The sequence below is a fragment of the Orcinus orca genome, chromosome 7 (genome assembly GCF_937001465.1).
Source record: "Orcinus orca chromosome 7, mOrcOrc1.1, whole genome shotgun sequence".
NCBI lineage: Eukaryota > Metazoa > Chordata > Mammalia > Artiodactyla > Delphinidae > Orcinus > Orcinus orca.
Window position 1 is genome coordinate 102,383,647 of NC_064565.1, and position 21,368 is coordinate 102,405,014.

The 21,368-nt window shown below is 60.0% G+C and overlaps 1 protein-coding gene across 6 annotated transcripts in view; it reads left to right on the top strand.

Annotated features, from left to right (window-relative positions):
* The window catches only part of SPEG (striated muscle enriched protein kinase), a 56,538-nt gene that overhangs the window by 31,236 nt on the left and 3,934 nt on the right, over window positions 1–21,368 (top strand). For 5 of the 6 annotated variants that reach the window (XM_049712239.1, XM_033427033.2, XM_033427018.2 and 2 more), the window contains 26 exons: window positions 406–564; window positions 660–849; window positions 956–1,179; window positions 3,570–3,689; window positions 3,936–4,040; window positions 4,570–4,776; window positions 5,160–5,283; window positions 5,398–5,573; window positions 8,108–8,220; window positions 8,569–8,737; window positions 8,984–9,080; window positions 9,183–9,383; window positions 10,422–10,479; window positions 11,070–11,147; window positions 11,255–11,433; window positions 11,958–11,984; window positions 12,619–12,771; window positions 12,957–12,999; window positions 14,256–14,324; window positions 14,566–16,507; window positions 16,808–16,942; window positions 19,604–19,720; window positions 19,837–20,004; window positions 20,098–20,220; window positions 20,392–20,559; window positions 20,689–21,304. In XM_049712239.1, coding sequence (XP_049568196.1) covers window positions 406–564; window positions 660–849; window positions 956–1,179; window positions 3,570–3,689; window positions 3,936–4,040; window positions 4,570–4,776; window positions 5,160–5,283; window positions 5,398–5,573; window positions 8,108–8,220; window positions 8,569–8,737; window positions 8,984–9,080; window positions 9,183–9,383; window positions 10,422–10,479; window positions 11,070–11,147; window positions 11,255–11,433; window positions 11,958–11,984; window positions 12,619–12,771; window positions 12,957–12,999; window positions 14,256–14,324; window positions 14,566–16,507; window positions 16,808–16,942; window positions 19,604–19,720; window positions 19,837–20,004; window positions 20,098–20,220; window positions 20,392–20,559; window positions 20,689–21,304 — 5,761 coding nt within the window. The remainder of the gene's footprint in view (window positions 1–405; window positions 565–659; window positions 850–955; window positions 1,180–3,569; window positions 3,690–3,935; window positions 4,041–4,569; window positions 4,777–5,159; window positions 5,284–5,397; window positions 5,574–8,107; window positions 8,221–8,568; window positions 8,738–8,983; window positions 9,081–9,182; window positions 9,384–10,421; window positions 10,480–11,069; window positions 11,148–11,254; window positions 11,434–11,957; window positions 11,985–12,618; window positions 12,772–12,956; window positions 13,000–14,255; window positions 14,325–14,565; window positions 16,508–16,807; window positions 16,943–19,603; window positions 19,721–19,836; window positions 20,005–20,097; window positions 20,221–20,391; window positions 20,560–20,688; window positions 21,305–21,368) is intronic. The other variant, XM_049712237.1, reaches the window with a different exon arrangement.

Sequence of the window (21,368 nt, forward strand, 5' to 3'; positions counted from 1 at the left end):
CCCATGGACAGAGGAGAGTTCCAAGGGTAGGGGAGAGGGGTGTGGGGGAGGGAGTGGGCTCGGCTTCTAGACCCTTCTCCTAGAGCTGTGCTGAGATTCGTCCTGGGTGGGCAGGATGAGGTGAGGGGGTAAGAGCCAGGCCAGGCCCTGGACTCCTGCCGTATCCCCAGCCACCGTGGCAGCCTGCCGCCCACCCTTGCTGACTGCCAGCCTCCTGAGATGGTCCGCTCTTTAGATCTTAACCATCGCCTCACTCGGGTGCCCTGGGACCTCGCTGGGCTCTTCCCAGGCTCCAGGTTCTGGCCCAGCTCCTTTTTCCTGCCCAGCACGAGGTCAGGACCCACGGGTCGGGGTGCCTGGGGCTCTGTGGGCTTCCCTGCCCCAGTGCTGACCCCTCCTCACCAGATGAGCTGACCTGCAGCGCCCGGCTGACAGTGCGGCCCTCGCTGGCGCCCCTGTTCACGTGGCTGCTGGAGGACGTAGAGGTGCTGGAGGGACGCGCAGCCCGCTTCGACTGCAAGATCAGCGGCAGCCCGCCCCCCTCTGTTGCCTGGACTCAGTTTGGTATGGCCCTCCGCCCTGCGATATTGGGGGACCCCCAGGGCCAGAGGGGAGGGCCCCTGGCTGAGGCTGCTCTCATGCCCGCCCCTCCCTCCCAGGCCGCCCCGTGGAGGAAAGCGAGAACTTGCGACTTCGGCAGGAAGGAGGTCTGCACTCGCTGCACATCGCCCACGTGGGCAGTGAGGACGAGGGGCTCTACGAGGTCAGTGCCACCAATGCCCACGGCCAGGCCCACTGCTCAGCCCAGCTCTACGTGGAGGAGCCTCGGACGGCTGCCACTGGCCCTAGGTACCGCCCGGGGCCCCCGGTGCTGCCAGGGCTGCCTCTGTGGGGCCCTGGCCCTGTGGTGGGAGGTGCAGCTCCGGGCCTCTGGGCAGTTGTGTGGTTCTTACAGCTCGAAGCTGGAGAAGATGCCGTCCATCCCTGAGGAGCCGGAGCAGGGCGAGCTGGAGCGGCTGTCCATGCCCGACTTTCTGCGGCCGCTGCAGGACCTGGACGTGGGACTGGCCAAGGAAGCCATGCTGGAGTGCCAGGTGACCGGCCTGCCCTACCCCACCATCAGCTGGTTCCACAATGGCCACCGCATCCAGAGCAGCGATGACCGGCGCATGACACAGTGTAGGTGTCCGGGAAGGGACCCTGCGGGTGTCCCCTCCAGCACCGTCTTTGCTTGCAGTGCCCGCCCCCTCTCCCCACCCTCGGGCCTTCCTTTCCTCACCTGGTCAGGGATGGGGCGTCTGGGAGAGGGGAGCCCAGAGAGGCTATGGGGTCACTGCCTCCTTCCTTGAGCCCACATGGCGCCCATCTGCTGGGTCACCACTCTGGGCCTCGGTGTTCTGTTAGCACTTACTGGACTGGCAGTCCAGCCTGCTGCTGACCGTGGGCAAGTTACAGAACCCCTTCAGGCCTCGGTTTCCTCATCTGTGGTAGGCTTGTGGGGAGAACTGAAGCAGTTAATACACAGAAGCGCTTAGAGCAGGGCCTGGCAAATAGCGCGGGGCCAGTGAGTGTTAAATCTTAGTGTTACTGCTGTTACTGCTGCTACCGTCGTGATCCGTGTTGATAAAGTGATGCCCCTTGAGAAATTCCAGTGAAAAGCCTGATGTGGGTCGTGTCTGGCATCAAAAGGATGCTTGGTCCAGGGTTGTTCAGTAGTAAATAAAGAAGACAGAGCAGGGAAAAATACTTTCTCACGGTGTATCTCAGTTCCATCCTTGAAGGAGTCTGAGTCTCGTGTGAGAAAGTCTACCTGTGCCTCATCAGACAGTGCCACCCCATGACCCGTGGTGGGCTCCTCTTACGGCTGCCACGTGACAAAACTCCCCTCTCTTAAGCGCTTCCTGAGTGCCAGGCCCTGAGCTCTAAAGGCCTGACGTGATGATCTCACCTTCCTCACCACGGGCCTGTAAGACAGGTACTATGACCCCTGTTTACAGATGGGGAAAGTGAGGCTTACAGAGGGACAGGGGTTTACCCAAAGGCAGACGAATACTGTCTGACTTCCTAACCAGGATGTCCCCTGTCACCCGTGCCCCACTCTCCCCTCCCATCTCCAGTGTCACCACTGCGGCTCTGCCCCTCCCCTTGACCCCCTCTGCCACTGTCTTTGCTCAGCCCACAGGCTTCCTATCTCTCAATCTGCTCTGAGGCCCCTGGGGGGTGTCTTTCTCAGGATCTGAGCCGGCGCCTCTGCTTCTGTCTGTATCTGGGGTCAGTGGCAGCCCTGGGCTTCTCTTCCTTTATAAATAGTGTCAGCAGAGATGAATGAATGGGTGGGTGTTCCATGCAGAGATAACCGCTAAGAGAAGGGAGGGGGTGTTTGGGGATGGCCCTGACGTCAAGGAAAGAGGACAGTGCAGATCTCTTCCCCTTCACCTCCCGCCAAGGATGGCCTCCTGACCATCATTCAGGAAGCACGGTGTAGGGAGAGGGCTTTGGAATCAGAGGGAACCAGGTTCAAGCCATGGCTTCATCATTTATTAGCCGTGTGACCTTGGGACAAGTTCGTTAATGTCTCTGACCTCACTGGTAAAACGAGGATACTCTTGCAGGGTTGCTGAAAGGATTATGGAGAAAAAATGTACGTCAAGTATCTGGCGTGGGCTGGGTACAATGCAAACAACTCTTACCGTAATTTATAATCTAATATATTTGCACTTACTGCATGCAACACATCCAGTTCTGGGCCTGGCAGGACATACAAGCTCTGTCATTAAGGAGCTTACAGGAGGCGTGATGTGTGCAAGAAAAGAGGAAGGACCACCCAAAGCACCGTGGGCTGGGCGCTGGAGGTCCCGGGGAGGGAGTCAGAGATGGAGGTGCAGAGGGGACCAGGGGTGTGGGGAGGAGTTCCCAGGGCTGACACTCACTTGAACTGCATCTTGAAGGAGAAAGAGGCCTTAGGTAAGAGGAGAGCTGTCCAGAAGGGAGGAATTTTGTGAGCAAAGGCCTGGAGAAAGAACTCATGTGGCTGTTCAGGGACCTGATGGTGGGTCAGGGTCAGGACGTGTAGGAACAGCAGGAGGAGGCCGGATGGGAGTTTGGGCAGAGGGCTTTGGAGACCACCTGGTTAGCAGTAGATGCCATTAAGGTCCCCAGATCGAGAGATCACGTGCGATGCTGCTGGTGGGGTGTGGACCGCACGCGGGGAGGCTTTCATGGGCTCTGAGCTGGAGATGGGACCGGCAGTGGCTGTGAGGATGGAGAAGAGGGGGCTCTCCAGGGCAGGAACCCGCAGAGAGTGAACTGGCGTGGGAGGAGGATGAGAAGTGGCTGGGCCTGTAGTGCTGGAGGGACAGGCAAGAGGTGCGGGGCTGCAGGTGTGCACTTGGTAGCCTGGGCCTAGAGTGTGCTGCATGATGGACACCCTTCTTGTGTCTGCCCCACCCTTCCCTTCCACCTGTAGCGGGTGGGAGTGAAGGGCCTGGCCTGGCCTGGGGGGCATGGGCCCACCCTCCAAAGTATCCTCCTAGCTCAGACGCGGTATCACTGTCCCACCCCGCCCACAGACCGGGATGTCCATCGCTTGGTGTTTCCCACTGTGGGACCTCAGCATGCTGGCGTCTACAAGAGCGTCATTGCCAACAAACTGGGCAAAGCGGCCTGCTATGCCCACCTCTACGTCACAGGTGAGGCAGGTACCCTCCCGGTCAGCTGTGTGCACAGCCTAGCCTCTGGCCCACCCAGGGGCCTGGGTGAGGGCAGGGCCTCCACACCAGCTCCCTCCCCCTCGGTCCCCCGGGGAAGCCGGCTGGCCTTGCCTCTGCCCCCGTGGCTGTGCCCCCGGCCCCCAGCCCACTGCCTGGAGGCCTGGTGATCCTGCGGGGCCATTGAGCCCAAAAGGACCCAGCGGACGGCGGACCTATGGCTTTCAGATGTGGTTCCAGGCCCCCCAGATGGCGCCCCACAGGTAGTGGCTGTGACCGGAAAGATGATCACACTCGCATGGAACGCCCCCAGGAGTCTCGACATGGCCATCGGTGGGTCCCAGCCACACAGGGCTATGGGTGGGGGCGGGGCCACTGAGGGCACCAGGAGAGGAGGGCAAGGCCCAGGGGGGCCTACAGGTGCGGGCCTCTTCCCCACGGTGGACAGAGCCCTGGCTCTGGGTCAGGAGAGGAGAGAAAGGGGGGCTGCCACGTGCCCTTCTCTTCTCAGAGGGACTGGGTGCTTGGGTCGTGGTCCTGGGGAACGCCTCTCCTTCCCTGTGCACGATCTCCTGCTGCTCTGTGCCTCAGTCTCCCTACCTCAGGAAGTAGCAAGGAATCGGGACTAAGTCAAGGTCCCTCCATGCCTGTAACTGGATCCCATGCCCGACACCTCGTGGGCTCTGAGCCTGGACAGGCCTGTGGCTGGGCAGGAGCAGATAGGGGACGGGCAGAAGCGACAGGAGAAACTGAGGCAGGTCCTCAGAGCAGACTGATGATGAATCCCTGAGTCCCGAGCCAGCTGAACGGGGGCGGGGGGCACCCCAGCAAGGCCTGCCTCTAGCAGCTGCCTCCCCACCAGACCCGGACGCCCTGACCTACACTGTGCAGCACCAGGTGCTGGGCTCAGACCACTGGACGGCGCTGGTCACGGGCCTGCGGCAGCCTGGGTGGGCGGCCACCGGGCTGCGTAAGGGGGTCCAGCACGTCTTCCGGGTCCTCAGCACCACCATCAAGAGCAGCAGCAAGCCCTCGCCCCCCTCTGAGCCCGTGCAGCTGCTGGACCGCGGTGAGCCTGGGGTTCTGTGGAGCGGGGGCGAGAGCTGCTGGGCCAGGGAACTGGGCGTCCGTGGAGGAGGCTCCAGGGCCGGTGTGGACGTGATAACTAGGGCGGGACTGGCGTGGCTGGGCGCGACCCCTACCTGTCAGAGCGCTTCCTTCTTACTCCTAAAAGGAGCGCACGCAGTGGGCAAGGCTGAGGCTCTGTGTCCAGTCCCAGCGCTGCCGCTTGCCTCTGGCTGAGCTCCCTAGACAAGTCGCTAAACCTCTCTGGACCTCGGCTTCCTCGTCTGTAAAAATGGAGCTCGCGTGGCAATTGGGAGGGTTCAAGGAGCAGTGGGTGCTGAGAATCTGGTGTCGAGCCCAGCATAGAGCCAGCCCTTCTGCTCCCAGGCCCGCCCCTGGAGGAGGCGCCTGCCGTGCTGGACAAGCCAGACATCGTGTGCGTGGTGGAGGGACAGCCTGCCAGTGTCACCGTCACCTTGAACCACGTGGAGGCCCAGGTCGTCTGGAGGAGGTGGGGCCCACCTGGCATGCCCTACTCCTCACGTGAGGCAGTCCCGCTCCAGCCGGCCAGGCCGACCTCCCTGGGGCTGGATCTTGGGTGACCTCCCTGTGCTGTGTCCCTTAGCTGCCGAGGGGCCCTCCTAGAGGCCCGGGCGGGTGTGTATGAGCTGAGCCAGCCAGACGATGACCAGTACTGTCTTCGGATCTGCCGGGTGGGCCGCCGGGACGTGGGGGCCCTCACTTGCACTGCTCACAACCGCCATGGCACACAGGCCTGCTCGGTCACACTGGAGCTGGCAGGTAGGTGACAGCCGCCTCCTTCCCTCCCCTTCCTCTGAGGCCCACAGCCCTCTCCTCACACCCCCAGGTGAACACACCTACCTGCCAATCCTAGGTCTCCCCTCTCAGGCCTGTCCAGCTAATGGCCATGATAATAGCAGTACTAGTAACAACAGCAGTACTAATAAGATACTTATTGAGCACCTCGTATGTGCCAGGCTCAGTGCTAAGTACCTTACGTGTATCACCTCATTTAATATTTACATCAACCCTGTGAGATGGAGTCAGTTATTATCGCCATTTTACAGATGGGGAAACTGAGGCTCAGAGAGTGTGCTAAGTAAGAGGCCCAAGGTCACACAACCTAATAAGTCAGGAGCTGGGATTCAAGCCTGGATGCCCTACTCCAAAGCCAGACAGTGTTCTTAGATCCTGTGTTAAACACAACAGGAAATAGTACTTCAAATGAAACAAACTGGGAGGAGGTGGGGGACCAAGTCAATTTAAAAAAGAGAAAGGCCCAAGTGAGGCATCTTATCCCCAGACTCCCAGCTCTGGGGATCCTGGCTGCTGCCCTTTCACACAAGCCTGTTTGACAAGGCCTTCCAACCTTTGCAGTGAGGACCCTTTTTATAATTTCTCCTTTCGAGATGTAGTCTCTCAGACTGTAACATGCATGAAGTAGTAATTGTCTTGTTTTCCGGTTTGTTAATTAACTCTAGACATATGTAACTGCCACTCCGAACGTCAGATCAGCGTGAGCTAAACAGTGTTACCTGCTGAGTAGATAAGATTCCAAGCAACTGCAGAGAAAGTGACATTTTAGTTAGCACAGGCCATCTTATCATGGGGTAAATGTACACATCCTAGTGCTTTAAAAAAAATTGTTGAAGTTCACTTGAAGCCTTCTGATCCTTTGACCTTCATAGACTGACCTCTGTCACTGCCCCCATCCCCACTCCCAGCAGACCAGGGACCAGATTCCTAGAGGGCAGAGCAGGCAGCCTTAAAGTAGGAGAGAGATGGCAGTAGGGTGTGTGAGGAGGAGATACGGGGATGCTACTGGCCCCGCGGTAGATGGGGTACTGGTTTCCCTTTTATGTGTCTTCCCCCTTTGCCCAGCTTCCCCCCACCTCATCCCGGCACTTCCTACTCAACCGCCACTTTGCTCCTTGGTTGTGTGTGTGTGTGTGGTTTTGTCGGCCGCACTACGTGGCTTGAGGGATCTTAGTTCCCCAACCAGGGATTGAACCTGGGCGCCCCGCCCCGCCCCGCCATGCAGTGGAAGCCCGGGGCTAACCACTGGACCACGAGGGAATTCCCAACTGCTTTGCTCCTTGACAGTACCATCTGCAGGACTCATCTTTCTTCCCAGATATAGGAGGAGCCTTGGGGTTTGGGGAGGCTCTGGACACTGAGAGCCCTGCAGCCAGCCTGGCTGGGACAGTGACTGAGGGAGACCGAGTCCCAGCTGGCCAGGGCTAGAGCAGGCCTGGGGCTTGGAACCACACCCCCTCCTGCTGTGCCCCACCCCCTACCCCCCAGGTGGGTGGAATGGCCTCTTTCCCCCCGACACCTGCTCCGCTGATGCATCTTCCCCAGGATGACCTCCCCCTTTATCTGTATAAAGGCTGAGCTGTGTGCCTGTGGCCGGGTAGTGCTCCTTGCCCAGCACCCCTGCTTTTCCCTCAGGGCCTCTCTCTCCCACTCCCTTTAAAGCCCAGATCCTCAAACGTTCTCAGAGGAGGGGGAGGGCACCAGGAAGTCATAGGCTTCTTCGAAAAGCACAAGCACATTGGAATATGTATTTAATTCCATCGTGAGAATTAGAAGCTGCTTTACCAGGAAATAACACAACCGCATGATATGTGCAGAGAATAAAGTCAGTCACATGTGGGAGAACTAAACTGAGAATCGGTACCCGTGGATTCATCTTGCCATCTCCCAGATGGTTGAAGGCCCCTTAAATATTTAAATAAGATTCAGAGAGAAAACTTCAAGATAGAGGCAATGCCCTCCATGAACTTGATTCAGGGTCATAGGCAGCTGCCTGCAGGGCCCAGGACGGTTAGAGTTCGAGAAGCCCACGGTAGGACTGTGCTGAAGGGCCACCACCCACAGGGGGCAGTGTCGGCCACTCCTTGCCAGCCCATTAATGCAGTGAGGGAAGCAGCTCAGGACAGCCAGTCCTGATTTTCCAAGAGAGGCAGGAAGTCCAGATTTCTTTTGTGTGTGAAAATCTCCTAATTTCAAAGCTGGCAAATGAATACTGAGAGCCAAACAAAGCAAGCCTGCGCCCCCGGCTTGGGTTTTCTGGGATCTGGAGAACATCACGTTTGGATTTGCAGGGACAGCGTTTGGTCCAGGCCAGGAACTCATGTTGCTGGGGGTGGAGTTTGAGAGCCCCAGGGTGGGCTGCTGGGGCTCTGGGGGGGGGCAGGGGGGGTCTGGTGTTTCGCCTGAGCCAGTTTCTGAGGGAGGGCTTAGAGAGGCAGGCCCCGTGACCCCCATATTCTCTCCCCTCCCTCCCCCACCCTCACCCCTGTGTGTTTCAGAGGCCCCTCGGTTTGAGTCCATCATGGAGGACGTTGAAGTGGGAGCTGGAGAAACCGCTCGCTTCGCCGTGGTGGTTGAGGGGAAACCACTGCCGGACATCATGTGGTACAAGGTCAGAGGCTGACGAAGGCGTCCATGGAGTCCGAGCTGGGGCTGGCCAGGAGCCTAGGGGGAAGGGAGGAGTGATTTCCTGGGGGCGTGGGAGGGGTCAGGGGAGCCTGGACAGAGAACAGAGCAGTTGCCAGAGGTGTGATAAGGAGGAGGAAGTGGGACCCAGAGGTGCTGGTGAAGCTGGGAAATAAGAGTGGAGCTGATCCTGGGTCTGAGCAAGGCCCCTAGGGTGGAGATAATGGTGGGCCCTAAGGTAGGGATGAGACTGGGTCTCTGGCGTGGAGGTAAAGCCGGGTCCCAGGTGGAGGGGAAGCCAGGCCTGGACTGGAGGTGATGGCCACCTCTGCAGGACGAGGCGCTGCTGACCGAGAGCAACCACGTGAGCTTCGTGTACGAGGAGAATGAGTGCTCCCTGGTGGTGCTCAGCGCGGGGTCCCAGGACGGAGGCGTCTACACCTGCACGGCCCGCAACCTGGCTGGCGAAGTCTCCTGCAAAGCAGAGTTGGCTGTGCATTCAGGTGGGCTGGAGTTCAAGAGGAGTAAGGCCAAGGGCTCACCCAGGAATCCCATGTGAGCGCCCTCCCACCAGGAATCACTCACCCGGCCCTTCACACCAGACCACCACCTGCTCCAGCCCCAGCAGCGCTGCCTCGGGCGCCAGCATTCTCGCTTCTCTTCCGTGTCTTCCACCTGCCCTCCCTGTCCCAGTCTCTGCCCTCGTTCCTTCTTGCCCTCTCCACCTAACACCAGGCATCTCTCCTCAGCTCAGACAGCTATGGAGGTGGAGGGGGTCAGGGAAGACGAGGAGCGGCGAGGAAGGAGACTCAGCGACTTCTATGACATCCACCAGGAGATCGGCAGGTGTGGGGCTAGGAGGGGGTGTGGTGTCCGGGGCCCAAGGGAGGCTGGGCCTGAGGCTCAGCAACTGCCTGAGCCCTGTCCTCTCCCCATGTCCTCACCCAGGGGTGCCTTCTCCTACCTGCGGCGTGTAGTGGAGCGAAGCTCCGGCCTGGAGTTTGCAGCCAAGTTCATCCCCAGTCAGGCCAAGCCAAAGGCATCAGCATGGCGAGAGGCCCGGCTGCTGGCCCGGCTCCAGCATGACTGCATCCTCTACTTCCATGAGGCCTTCGAGAGGCGCCGGGGACTGGTCATTGTCACCGAGCTGTATCCTGGGACAGGCTGGGTGGGTGGGGGAAACATGGCCTGAACGACTGGTCCTTGTAACAGCCAATTAGCAACACGTTTCACACTTTACAAAATGGTCCCATTGACAGCTGGGAGTTCTGAAGACATCTTATAAATACTTCACAGAGTGGAGTCTGGAGACTTGTGTGAAAAACAACGTTTTTTAGCTTAAATTTACATAGCGCTTGATGTGTGCCTGGCAGTGTTCTAGGAGTTTTACAGATATTAATCTATTTAATCATCGCGTATGCTTATCTCTTGGAATTTTATTATCCTCATTTTATAGATGATGAAACTAAGGTATAGAGAAGTTAAGTAACTCACCCGAGGTCACACAGGTGGCAAAAGGCGAGTGATTTTTATCTTGAAATGCAGTACAGTATATCTGAACATTTGCAGTGACCCCATTAATACTTGGCTTTATTTGAGAGGCTCTTCTCATAAAGAATGGATTTTATCCTTTCATAAGAGCTATGGTTAAACAAAGTCACACTGAGGTAAGGATGCTGGATGGTTGGCTTGTCACTGCCACCTGCAGGGTGACCGTGTCCTACATGCTGGCCTCCCAGTCTGTACTGTTCGAACCCAAACCTCAGTAAAATGACAAATTATTATGTGTCGTGGGCCTTCTGGGTCAATCTCAAATAGAGTCAAGGAGTTCCATCCACAGTCAACAAAAGGCTGCTCTAACTTGATCCTTATAGATACTTCACAAGGTGGGTGAGAGGAGTCTTATCCCTGTTTGACACCGGAGGGAACCTAGGCTCAGAAAGGTTACGTGACTTGCCTGAGATCCCACAGCAAGTGAGAGTTCAAGCAGGGTTGTCCCATCTAAGCACCCAGATGACAGGGGGAAGAGGGAAGGTGCGGTTGCTCACTGGTAGCAGATGTGCTTTTCGGGGAAGGAGGACCCTGTGCTGAGCTGGGACCCAACTTGAGCTCTGGGGGTGGAGGGCACTGCCTAAGGCAGGCCCAGCAGTTGGCACTGGTCACTGTTCTCCTTGATCCAGGACATAGCTGCACAGAGGAGCTGCTGGAGCGAATGGCCCGGAAACCCACCGTGTGTGAGTCTGAGGTGAGGGCAGTGGGTGGTAGGGGCCAGGTTGGGCACCAGTGTTCACCCACCTGAGCTCTGAGACCCGAGGGGTGCGTCCTGGGCATGCCATCTGTGCCCACGAATAGGCCAGGGGTGGTGTGGAGAGCACTGTTAGGTAGGCAGCAAAGCCCCCTTCCCCCATCAGAGCAGACCCCCACGCTGGGACTTAAATTGTCTTCTGAAAACTTCGGCACCCACCCTGGCCCCCAACTCTGTTGTTTCCCAGTATTCCTCACATAAAGGCTCCTCAAGCCTTACCCCAGAAGGAGCCCCATGTAGCCTCTGTTCAGTCTCAATGCTGTCCTGCCATGTAGGGCAGTACAAGTTGTGCACTGCACAATTCTTTTTATTATCATGCAAATGGCACCCTCCTATAATGGTGCTGTGCCCAACTTCTGCAGCTGTATATGGAAGCCCTGAATCTCAGTAACCCCAAACCTATGTTTCAGCCCCCTCCACCAGCCACCTGAAGGCCACTTCCCAAGCATGGCCTGGCTTCTTGCTACAAGCCTGGTGGTGATCAAACATAATACACCCCCCCTCCGACTCTGGGCCTCCTGTTTCCACAGATCCGGGCCTACATGCGGCAGGTGCTAGAGGGAATATGCTACTTGCACAAGAACCATGTGCTGCACCTGGATGTCAAGGTGAGATGCAGGTGTGGGGTGGGGAGCAGGCAGCACCTGTGGGAGCCAGGCACTGGGGTGTCCTCCCCGCTGCACTCAGCTCCCATGTCTTGCCTTGTGTCCTGCAGCCTGAGAACCTGCTGGTATGGGATGGTGTGGAGGGTGAAGAGCAGGTGAGGATCTGTGACTTTGGGAACGCTCAGAAGCTGACTCCGGGAGAGCCCCAGTACTGCCAGTATGGTACACCCGAGTTCGTGGCACCCGAGGTTGTCAACCAGACCCCTGTCTCTGGGGTCACTGACATCTGGTAACGTTGGCATACTGGGCTGCTGGGACGGGCCAGGGCAGCTTCCCTCAGTGCCATGCTGAGGGCTCGCTCAGTGGCACAGAGGAGCTTTACTAAGCCCGGATGCCTACTGTGACAGTTGGCTGGTGGCATTGCTCGTGGGGGTCTCCTGCCCACGTCACTACCTCCCCCTCATCCATCAGGGCTGACCCAGTCACTCAGGGCCTCAGCCCTCACAGTCCTGGGTGCTGGGCCTCCACACCTACAGCCACCTTGTCTCCCCCAGTGAGGCAGGCACGGTCTCTTGGTCCCCAGACTCCTCTGGGCTTCCTAGGCCGGCCCTGCCATGACCCTTAAGTCCTCCAGGCATGTCGGGATCTCTGGGTTCAGGGTCCTCCCCCAAGGAGGCAGCCCTGTGCCCATTTGTCCATGGCAGTGTTCACAGGGAGGACCTTTCCTCAGTAGATCAGTGGTAGCAAGAGGACTGCTCACTTCCGGTGGGAGCTGGGCTGTCCTCTTACCCATCCACTCTCCTTTCCCCTCAGGCCTGTGGGTGTCGTCGCCTTCCTCTGGTAAGGACCCCTCTGCACTCAGGACCCCGTCTCCTAACAGTCTCGTAGCAGGCCCACCCCTAACGTTTGCAGAGCCTGGGGCAAGAGAGAAGTTGGGGGCCTGCAGCCTGCCTCTTCTCTTCCGCACCCTGGTTCCTTCCTGCACTGGGAGGGGCCTCCCATGCATGAATGTGGATACCCAGACTGAGTGTCCAAGCTCTGTCCGCCACCACACCCCTCCATAAGGGGTGGGCACACGTGGCGTGCTTGGGAGGCCAGTGCCGGCTCAGTGCTATTTAGGCAGGGAACTAGTCCAGAACATGGGCTACGAAGGGAAGGCCCAGGCTCCGGGGGCATATCCCCTTGGCACAGGCTCCTCACCTCAGGGACAGGCCGCGGCTGGAGGAGGGCTGGAACAGGTCCTCTAGAGCACGGGCCTGGGATAAGGACCTGGTGGCCCAGGTCTCAAGGCAGTACTGCCTCCTTGCCCATTCAGGGGATCGAGTAGGGGCAGGACAGGCAAAACTCTGCAAGATTCTGCCCAGATTCACCCAGCCTCCGCCTGTCCCCGGCCCTGTGCTCCCACTGGCACCCCACTTTGTCTCATCTCAGCCCCGGGGCCCACCTCTCACTCCAGCCATCTCCACCCCTGCAGCCTGACGGGAATCTCTCCGTTTGTCGGGGAGAACGATCGGACAACATTGATGAACATCCGGAACTACAACGTGGCCTTCGAGGAGACCACGTTCCTGAGCCTGAGCAGGGAGGCCCGGGGCTTCCTCATCAAAGTGCTGGTGCAGGACCGGCTGTGAGTACGAGGCCCGAGGAGCCTCCCCCATGCAGAGTCCCCTCACGCCGCCCCTACTCCTGCCCAAGCCTCCGCCCATAGACAGTCAATCCCCCAACTCCTTAGGGGCCCCGCTTTCCCAAACATTTATTGAATGAATGAATGAATGAATGATAAATCCCTTCTTAATTCTCTTTCCTTTGCAGGAGGCCTACCGCAGAGGAGACCCTAGAACATCCTTGGTTTAAAGTGAGTCTTGTCTTGCAAAATGGTGATAGAAGAGGTGGAAGGAGTGAGAACATTATTAACAGCTCCATTTTATTGAGTCCCTAGTGTGTACAGTAACCATGATATACATCTTATTTACATATGATCTGTTAGCCTGACAACAGCTCTACAAAGGAAGGTATTATCACTCCCCTTTTGCTGATAAGGAAACTGAGGCTCAGCTTGGGGTATCATGGACTCCAAGGCACAGGTGTGGACCCCCACCCCTCATCCTAGGGATACACATCAGTGTTCTCCCTGGCTCTCGAGAGCAGCCCCAGTCCTCCTCACTCCTGTGGCTCGCCTCCATCCTGCCCTGGCCCCACACACTGTGCTTCGTGGGTGGCCTGGCTGTCTTGTCCTCTTGGCTTTTTTTTTTTGTGTGTGTGGTACGCGGGCCTCTCACTGCTGTGGCCTCTCCCGTTGCGGAACACAGGCTCCGGACGTGCAGGCTCAGCGGCCATGGCTCATGGGCCCAGCCGCTCCGCGGCATGTGGGATCTTCCCAGACCGGGGCACGAAGCCGTGTCCCCTGCATCGGCAGGCGGACTCTCAACCACTGTGCCACCAGGGAAGCCCGTCCTCTTGGTTTTGAACTCCCTATGGCAGAGTTCTCACTCATCTTCAAATTCCAGCACTGCAGGGCACAGCGCCAGGCAGAGGGAGGGGTTCAGCAAATGACCCAGAAAGAGCGACTGAGCAAACCGTCCAGGGAGCATTGTGCTGGGTCAACAGAAGGCTGAGGTCATTCTGGTATCTGTCCTTGGAGTACAAGCCTGGTCTCTCAGATCAGAAATGAGCTCTGAAAAGGTGGCTGAGGGAAGCATCTGAGGTCTGGCCCCCCAAGGCTCCAGATAGATGTCTGGGGCACTGTCTCTACATGGAGACAGATGGTGAGCTGGGGAGCAGGGTTCAAGCTGGGGGCCTGAGCACGGGCCTCCCAGGCAGCCAGTGTACCAGGACAGGGCCTTGAGCCCTGGCGTAAGCTCTGAAGCCTGGGAGCCACCGATTTCCTGCCTCACCGCTTAGGTTCAGGCAATTCGTCCACACGTGGGAACCTTGAGTGCGGGAGTTATTGTGACAGATCCCCTGGGAAAGGGAGCCCCGGGAGCCCCAGGGGCCCAGACTCGACGCTGCTCTGTCTGCTGTCCCCTCCTGTGGACGTTGTCTCTCCATTGCCAAACCTGGAAGCTTAGGGTTGACAGAGGACTTTCCCTCAGGCCCTTTCTTGGTTTACAGGCACAGGCAAGGGGCGCAGAGGTGAGCACGGATCACTTAAAGCTATTCCTCTCCCGGCGGAGATGGCAGGTGAGTTTGCCTGGGCCCTGCTCTGTGGCTTCACCTTCTCACTCTACAGCCTCCTCTCTCTAACCCTGCTTTTTCTATCAGGTGCCCTCACTTCTGCTCATCTGTCTTCATCCACCTTTTAATTCTCTCAGCTCCCACTTCTGCCTGCCGTAGGCCTTCTCCCCCGGGGATGAGGTGGGCCTGAGTGGGTCAGTTTGGCCCCATGGGTCCCTCAGGTCTGACTCTAGTACCCTGTCTCCAGCGCTCCCAGATCAGCTACAAGTGCCACCTGGTGCTGCGCCCCATCCCTGAGCTGCTGCGGGCACCCCCGGAGCGGGTGTGGGTGGCCGTACCCAGAAGACCACCCCCTAGTGGAGGGCTGTCGTCCTCCTCCGATTCTGAAGAGGAAGAGCTGGAGGAGCTGCCCTCAGTGCCCCGGCCACTGCAGCCTGAGTTCTCGGGCTCCCGGGTGTCCCTCACTGACATTCCCACTGAGGATGAGGCCCTGGGCGCCCCAGAGGCTGGGGCCGCCACCCCCATGGACTGGCAGGAGCAAGGAAAGGCCCCTTCTCTGGACCAGGAGGCCCCCAGCCCTCAGGTCCTCCCCTCCCCAGGCCAGGAGCCCAGCCCCCGGCGGGGAGAGCTCCGGAGGGGCAGCTCGGCTGAGAGCGCCCTACCCCGGGCCGGGCCGAGGGAGCCGGGCCGGGGCCTGCACAAGGCAGCGTCTGTAGAGCTGCCGCAGCGCCGAAGCCCCAGCCCGGGGGCCACCCGCCTGACCCGAGGAGGCCTGGGCGAGGGCGAGTATGCCCAGAGGCTGCAGGCCCTGCGCCAGCGGCTGCTGCGGGGCGGCCCTGAGGATGGCAAGGTCAGCGGCCTAAGGGGCCCCCTGCTGGAGAGCCTGGGGGGCCGTGCCCGGGACCCCCGGCTGGCTCGGGCGGCCTCCAGCGAGGCAGCGCCCCACCACCAGCACCCGCCCGAGACCCGGGGCCTGCAGAAGAGCAGCAGCTTCTCGCAGGCTGAGGCGGAGCCCGGGGGCCGGCACCGCCGAGCTGGGGCGCCCCTCGAGATCCCCGTGGCCCGGCTGGGGGCCCGCAGGCTGCAGGAGTCTCCCTCCTTGTCCGCCCTCAGCGAGGCCCAGCTACCTAGCCCGGTGCGGCCCAGTGTCCCTAAGGCTTCAGAACCTCCTGTCGCCACACCCAGTGATGCTGCACAGCCCTCGGCACCCCAGCCTGCCCGAGAGAAGGCCCCAGAGTCCACGCCAGAACCAGCCCCCAAGCCTACACAGCCCCCGCTAGCTCCGCAAACCCTAGCGCCCCCGCTCACACCCTATGCCCAGATCATGCAGTCACTCCAGCTGTCAGGCCACGCGCAAGGCCCCCCGCAGGGCCCTGTCGCATCACCGTCGCAGCCCAAGCCCCACCCGGCTGTGTTCGCCAGGGTGGCCTCCCCACCTCCGGGAGCCTCCGAGAAGCGCCTGCCTTCAGCCGGGTCTCCGCCAGGGCCAGCCGAGAAAGCCCGGGTCCCTACGGTGCCCCGCAGGCCAGGGAGCAGTCTCAGCAGCAGCATCGAGAACCTGGAGTCGGAGGCCGTGTTCGAAGCCAAGTTCAAGCGCAGCCGTGAGTCGCCCCTGTCGCGGGGGCTGCGGCTGCTGAGCCGCTCGCGCTCCGAGGAGCGCGGCCTCTTCCGCGGCGCGGAGGAGGAGGACGGCATGTACCGGCCCAGCCCAGCGGGAACGCCGCTGGAGCTGGTGCGACGGCCTGAGCGCTCCCGCTCCGTGCAGGACCTCAGGGCGGTCGGGGAGCCGGGCCTCGTCCGCCGCCTCTCGCTGTCGCTGTCCCAGCGCCTGCGGCGGACCCCACCCGCGCAGCGCCACCCGGCCTGGGAGGCCCGCGGTGGGGATGGGGAGAGCTCAGAGGGCGGCAGCTCGGCACGGGGCTCCCCGGTACCGGCGGTGCGCAGGAGGCTCAGCTCCACGCTGGAGCGGCTGTCGAGCCGCTTGCAGCGCAGCGGCAGCAGCGAGGACTCCGGGGGCTCGTCGGTCCGTAGCACGCCGCTGTTCAGCCGGCTGCGCAGGGCCACGTCCGAGGGCGAGAGTCTGCGGCGCCTGGGCCTCGCGCACAACCAGCTGGCCGCCCAGGCCGGCGCCACCACGCCTTCCGCGGAGTCCCTGGGCTCCGAGGCCAGCGCCACGTCGGGCTCCTCAGGTGAGGAGGGGCCCAGCGGGAGAGTGGAGGGCGAATGTGTGAACGAGTGTGTTTGGAGTGCGGGTGTGGGGCTGGGATGACAGGTGCGCTGGAGGGACGCTCTGGGAGAAGGAAAGGGCCGGGGACACCCACCGCAAAGAGGCTCAGGTGTTTCTTGAGGCCCTGAGGACGGAACTGGCAGGGCTGGGCTGACGCAAGGCCGAGGGGCAGAGGCTGGTGTGGGAACAGGCTAGGGTCGGGGCCAGAAGTTCTCTGTCCTCTCGTACCGGCTGGGCAGGTGCTCATGGGCCTGGTTCTTAGCAGCTCCTGCAGAAAGCCGAAGACGCCTGCGCTGGGGCCTCTCTCGGCTGCGGAGGGACAAGGGGTTGTCACAGCCAAACCTCTCTGGCAGTGTCCAGGAGAATTTGGGTCACCAGTATGTGCGCAGCGAGTCAGGTAATAGAGGCCTGCTCGGTGAGTAGTCCCCTTTGAGCCGCCCGGAAGGTGGGGAGATGGCCCACGTTGGGGGAGCCCTGGCAGCGGTGGAGGGAGCCTGGAGTCAGGAAACGACAACAACAACAGTAATAGCAGCAGCTACTGTTAATTAGCAATGCCAAGCGTCCTATTAAGCACGTTACAAGCATTGCCTCACTCAACCCTCCCACATTGCTTAGGAACTACTCTTGTCATCTCCCTGTCTTACAGGTGAGGGAACAGAGGCTTAGCCATGCTAAGTAGCTTGTCCAAGTCACAGAGCTGGTAGGGCTGGACTGTATGACCCTCTGCAGTCAGAGCCCACAAGTCGCTTCGCGACATCGTACCAATGCCTTTCTTGGGCCAGCCTCCTCCCCAGAAGGTCTCTGTTACTGGGGTGTGGTACTGACAGAGCTTGGGATAGGGCTCCCTGCCTCTCAGCCCCCCTGCAGATGTGTGTATGCGTGAACACGCTCCCAAAGACACCCTTTCTCTCCCAGCCTAGAGGCCCGCAGTCTGGACTGTGCCTCCAAGCTTCCATTTCTCTGTAGCCCCAAACACCCGATCGCCCCTCCCTGTCCCCTCTGCCCCTACACAGATAAGCAGCCTCCAGGGCTCTTTGCTGGGGGGAGGGACACCTGAGATATGCCCTGGTCCGTTCCTCTTGCCACTTGTCCTGGGGCTGCAGGGAGGGAGGTATTCTCCACCTGGGTCACCACAGTCCTCTACCTGAAAGGGGGGTGTTACTCAAGGACGACAAGCAAAGGTTCAGGAGGCCAGGGTTTCCGGACCAGCCTGCAGAAAGCAGCAGGCCCACCAAACCTGCTGCGAGCAGGACCTTTATCAGTCACCATCTGTCCTCCTCCAGTTTCCGATAAAACTCCTCAGAACTGTCCCAGACGCGCCTCAGCCAGGCTTGCTACTGGACACGTAACCGTGTCTCGCCTTGGTCAGGGGAGCCAGGACATCTCACTCGAGGCAGTAGACGGTGGGGCTCTAGTGAGGGAACAGGAGGGAGGGAGGCAGCTGGTGGGGGCAGTGGTGGAGAAGGAGCGGGGAGAGAGAGGGAAGCCAGCACTGCGGCCTGGGGACAGCTGATCCCTTCCCACCTGGGGCCTCCCTCCCACCTCCGTTTTGCTTGTGCTGCTGATTTCTTGCCGAGGCGAGGCCGTGTCCCATTACTTCATCCTCTCCCTGCTCCCCGCAGGAAGAAGGCCCCATGTCCACTTTACCAACTAGGACTGGCCCCTGGGGAGATGGGGGTGGGACTGGCAGAGCTGGGCCAGGGTCACCTTTCACCTCTCCTCCTCGGCTTCCTCTCTCTCCCCCCTACCCAGTACCCTCACTTGGTCTGAAGGCAGCCCACTGACGAAACTGTATTCACTTTATGTTATTGGAGCCTCGGTGTGGGACCCCTCCTTGGGGAATACTGGGGTACAGTGGGAGAGGGGGCACGCTGCTGTCCTGATCACCCACTTCTGCAGATCCTCTTCGGCCCAGTTCAGCCGTACCCTACTCCCTCCTGATTCCGCAGACAGGCAGCAGCTGGGGCTCCCAGGGGTATCTACCGCAGCTCTTTCTGCCCACGTGAAAGAAATCCACCCCCACCCCCACCCCACCCCGCCATCCCTGGACCAGAATGGGATTTTTCTAAAAAGACATTCCCAGGGAGCAGGAGTGCAAATCCTCATGGCACTAAGAAGCCACAGGCCAGCAAAGACATTGGCCATCACAGCCCTGCCGTGGGCCCATTCACCAGCCAGCTGTGAAGCCAGCTTTGCTGAAACAGCCTCTTCCCACGGGGGTCTGTGCCTGGCTTCTCTACTGGGCATATTAACAAGATAATAATCAACAACAACAATAGGAGCTAACACCTTCGAGCATTTATTATATGTTAGACATCTGCTAAGCGCTTTACGTGCCTCTTTGAATTCTCATAACAACCCTCTGAGCTGGGTGTTATTATTTTCCTCAATTTACAGACAGGGTCCAAGGCCATGCAGATATTGTCTCTTTCCCCTTCAAAAGCTCTCACCACTTAGCTGACCTGAGGGAGTGCGTAGAAGGTCTGGGACGGGCTCCCCAGACCCCAGGGGGCGTGAGGGATGGGGGAGACGGACACACGTTCGGGGTCTGCCCCGGGTTTGCCTTGGCTTCAGGTCTTTTGAGATGGCACGTTTTGACTGAACATTTGTTCACTCCTGGGAGTCTCAGCTCAGGTCACCAGCTCCTGTCTCTTGCCCTACGGTGCCCCAGAAGTAATAGGTATTGCAGGAGCTTAACCACTGTAGTTTTTCAATATTTGGTTTTGTTTTATCTAATAAGTGCTTACAGAGCACTTACTTAGTGCCAGGCCCTGCTCAAAGTGACTTACAAACATATGAGGTAGCAACTACCAAGCATCTTCAATAGTCAGTAGAAGATAATTCTGCACACAGTGAGTGCCTGGCAAACTGATGCTTGCCCCAAAGGCGATTCTCAAAGGCAAGGCCTTCCACTTCCCCCTCTGACTGGGAAGAGACGGCCTTTCAGTCTGCTCCCCGAAGGCAGCGCCAGCTCTCACATGCATCCATCCTCCCGTCAGTCAGCAGCGAGTGAGCCAGGGGCCCCGCAGACCCAGGGCTATCTTTGCTCTCCCTCCAGACTTCCCCCCGGTCTTCCACATCAAACTCAAGGACCAGGTGCTGCTGGAGGGAGAGGCAGCCACCCTGCTCTGCCTGCCGGCGGCCTGCCCTGCACCCCACATCTCCTGGATGAAAGGTGAGGCGATCACTTCTCCCCCAAGGCCAGGGGATGTTCAGTGGGAAGTGGCAGCTGGGGGTGCCCAGAGGGGGGCTTCGCTCAGCAGCCTCTTCCTGCTCCTCCTTTGCCCCCAGACAAGCAGTCCCTGCGGTCCGAGCCCTCGGTGATCATCGTGTCCTGCAAAGACGGCCGGCAGCTGCTGAGCATCCCCCGAGCAGGCAGGCGGCACGCCGGCCTCTATGAGTGCTCAGCCACCAACGTCCTGGGCAGCACCACCAGCTCCTGCACCGTGGCTGTGGCCCGTGAGCCCGGGGCAGGGACCAAGGGGGCTGTGATGGGAGATGGGCCCTAAGCTAAGGCACAGGGGCTCACTGTGGCTCCCTTTCTCTTGCCAGGCATCCCAGGGAAGCTAGCTCCTCCCGAGGTGCCCCAGACCTACCAGGACACGGCGCTGGTGCTCTGGAAGCCAGGAGACAGCAGGGCACCTTGCACGTACACGCTGGAGCAGCGGGTAGATGGTGAGGGACCGGCAGGCTGGTGGGGGCGGGGAGGGAGGGCGGGTGGAAGGCAGAGAAGCTGGGGAGACGAGTGCCTTCCCCGGGCACAGGTCCCCAGGCTCCTCACAGATGGCACTGGGAGCTTGGGCCACCCCTTCTGTGGCCTCAGCCCCTCCCCCATGCTGCCTGTAGGCGAGCCTTCCTGGCATCCCGTGAGCTCGGGCATCCCTGACTGTTACTACAATGTGACCCACCTACCAGTTGGCATGACTGTGAGGTTCCGTGTGGCCTGTGCCAACCGCGCTGGGCAAGGGCCTTTCAGCAGCCCTTCTGACAAGGTCCTCGTCAGGGGCATGCGAGGTCAGTGGGACAGGGTGGGGCATGTCCAGAGAGGGCAGGGGACCCTGAGTCCAGGGTCCACCCCCTCCTTGGAACACCCGGTTTTGCCCTTGGGGCACCATGGTGATGATTTTCTCTGTCTCCACTTAGACGCCTCAGCTCTGCCATCTGCTGCTCACAGAGACGCCCCTGTTACCTCAGGGCCAGCCAGGGCCCCGCCTCCTGACTCTCCTACCTCACTGGCCCCTTCACTGAGCCCCTCCCCAGCTCCTGCCCCCCCAGGCCCCCAGTCAGCCCTTCTCAGCCCCTCATCTTCCCCAGCACCCCCCAGCCAGGCCTTGTCCTCACTCAAGGCTGTGGGTCCACCACCCCAAACCCCCCCACGAAAGCACAGGGGCCTGCAGGCTGCCCAGCAAGTAGAAGCTACCCCACCCAGTGCCCAGGTCTCCCCGAGTGAGCCCAAGTCTTCCGTCCCCGACACTGGGACCCCGACCACAGCTTCCACCTCTCAAGGGGTGAAAACAGCATCTTCCTCAACTCCCCTGTATATGGTGACCTCCTTTGTGTCTGCACCACCAGCCCCCGAGCCCCCAGCCCCCGAGCCCCCTCCTGAGCCCACCAAGGTGACTGGGCAGAGCCTCAGCCTGGCCAAGGACGTGGTCAGCTTCCCTGGGGGTGGTCCCCCCAGTGCTCCCAGGCCAGAGAGCACCACTCTTCGAAAGGGCCCCCCTCAGAAACCCTACACCTTCCTGGAGGAGAAGGCCAGGCAAGCAGGGCCGGGGCTGGGGAAGGGAAGGAGGACAGAGGCGGGGAGCGTGTGGAACTTTGGC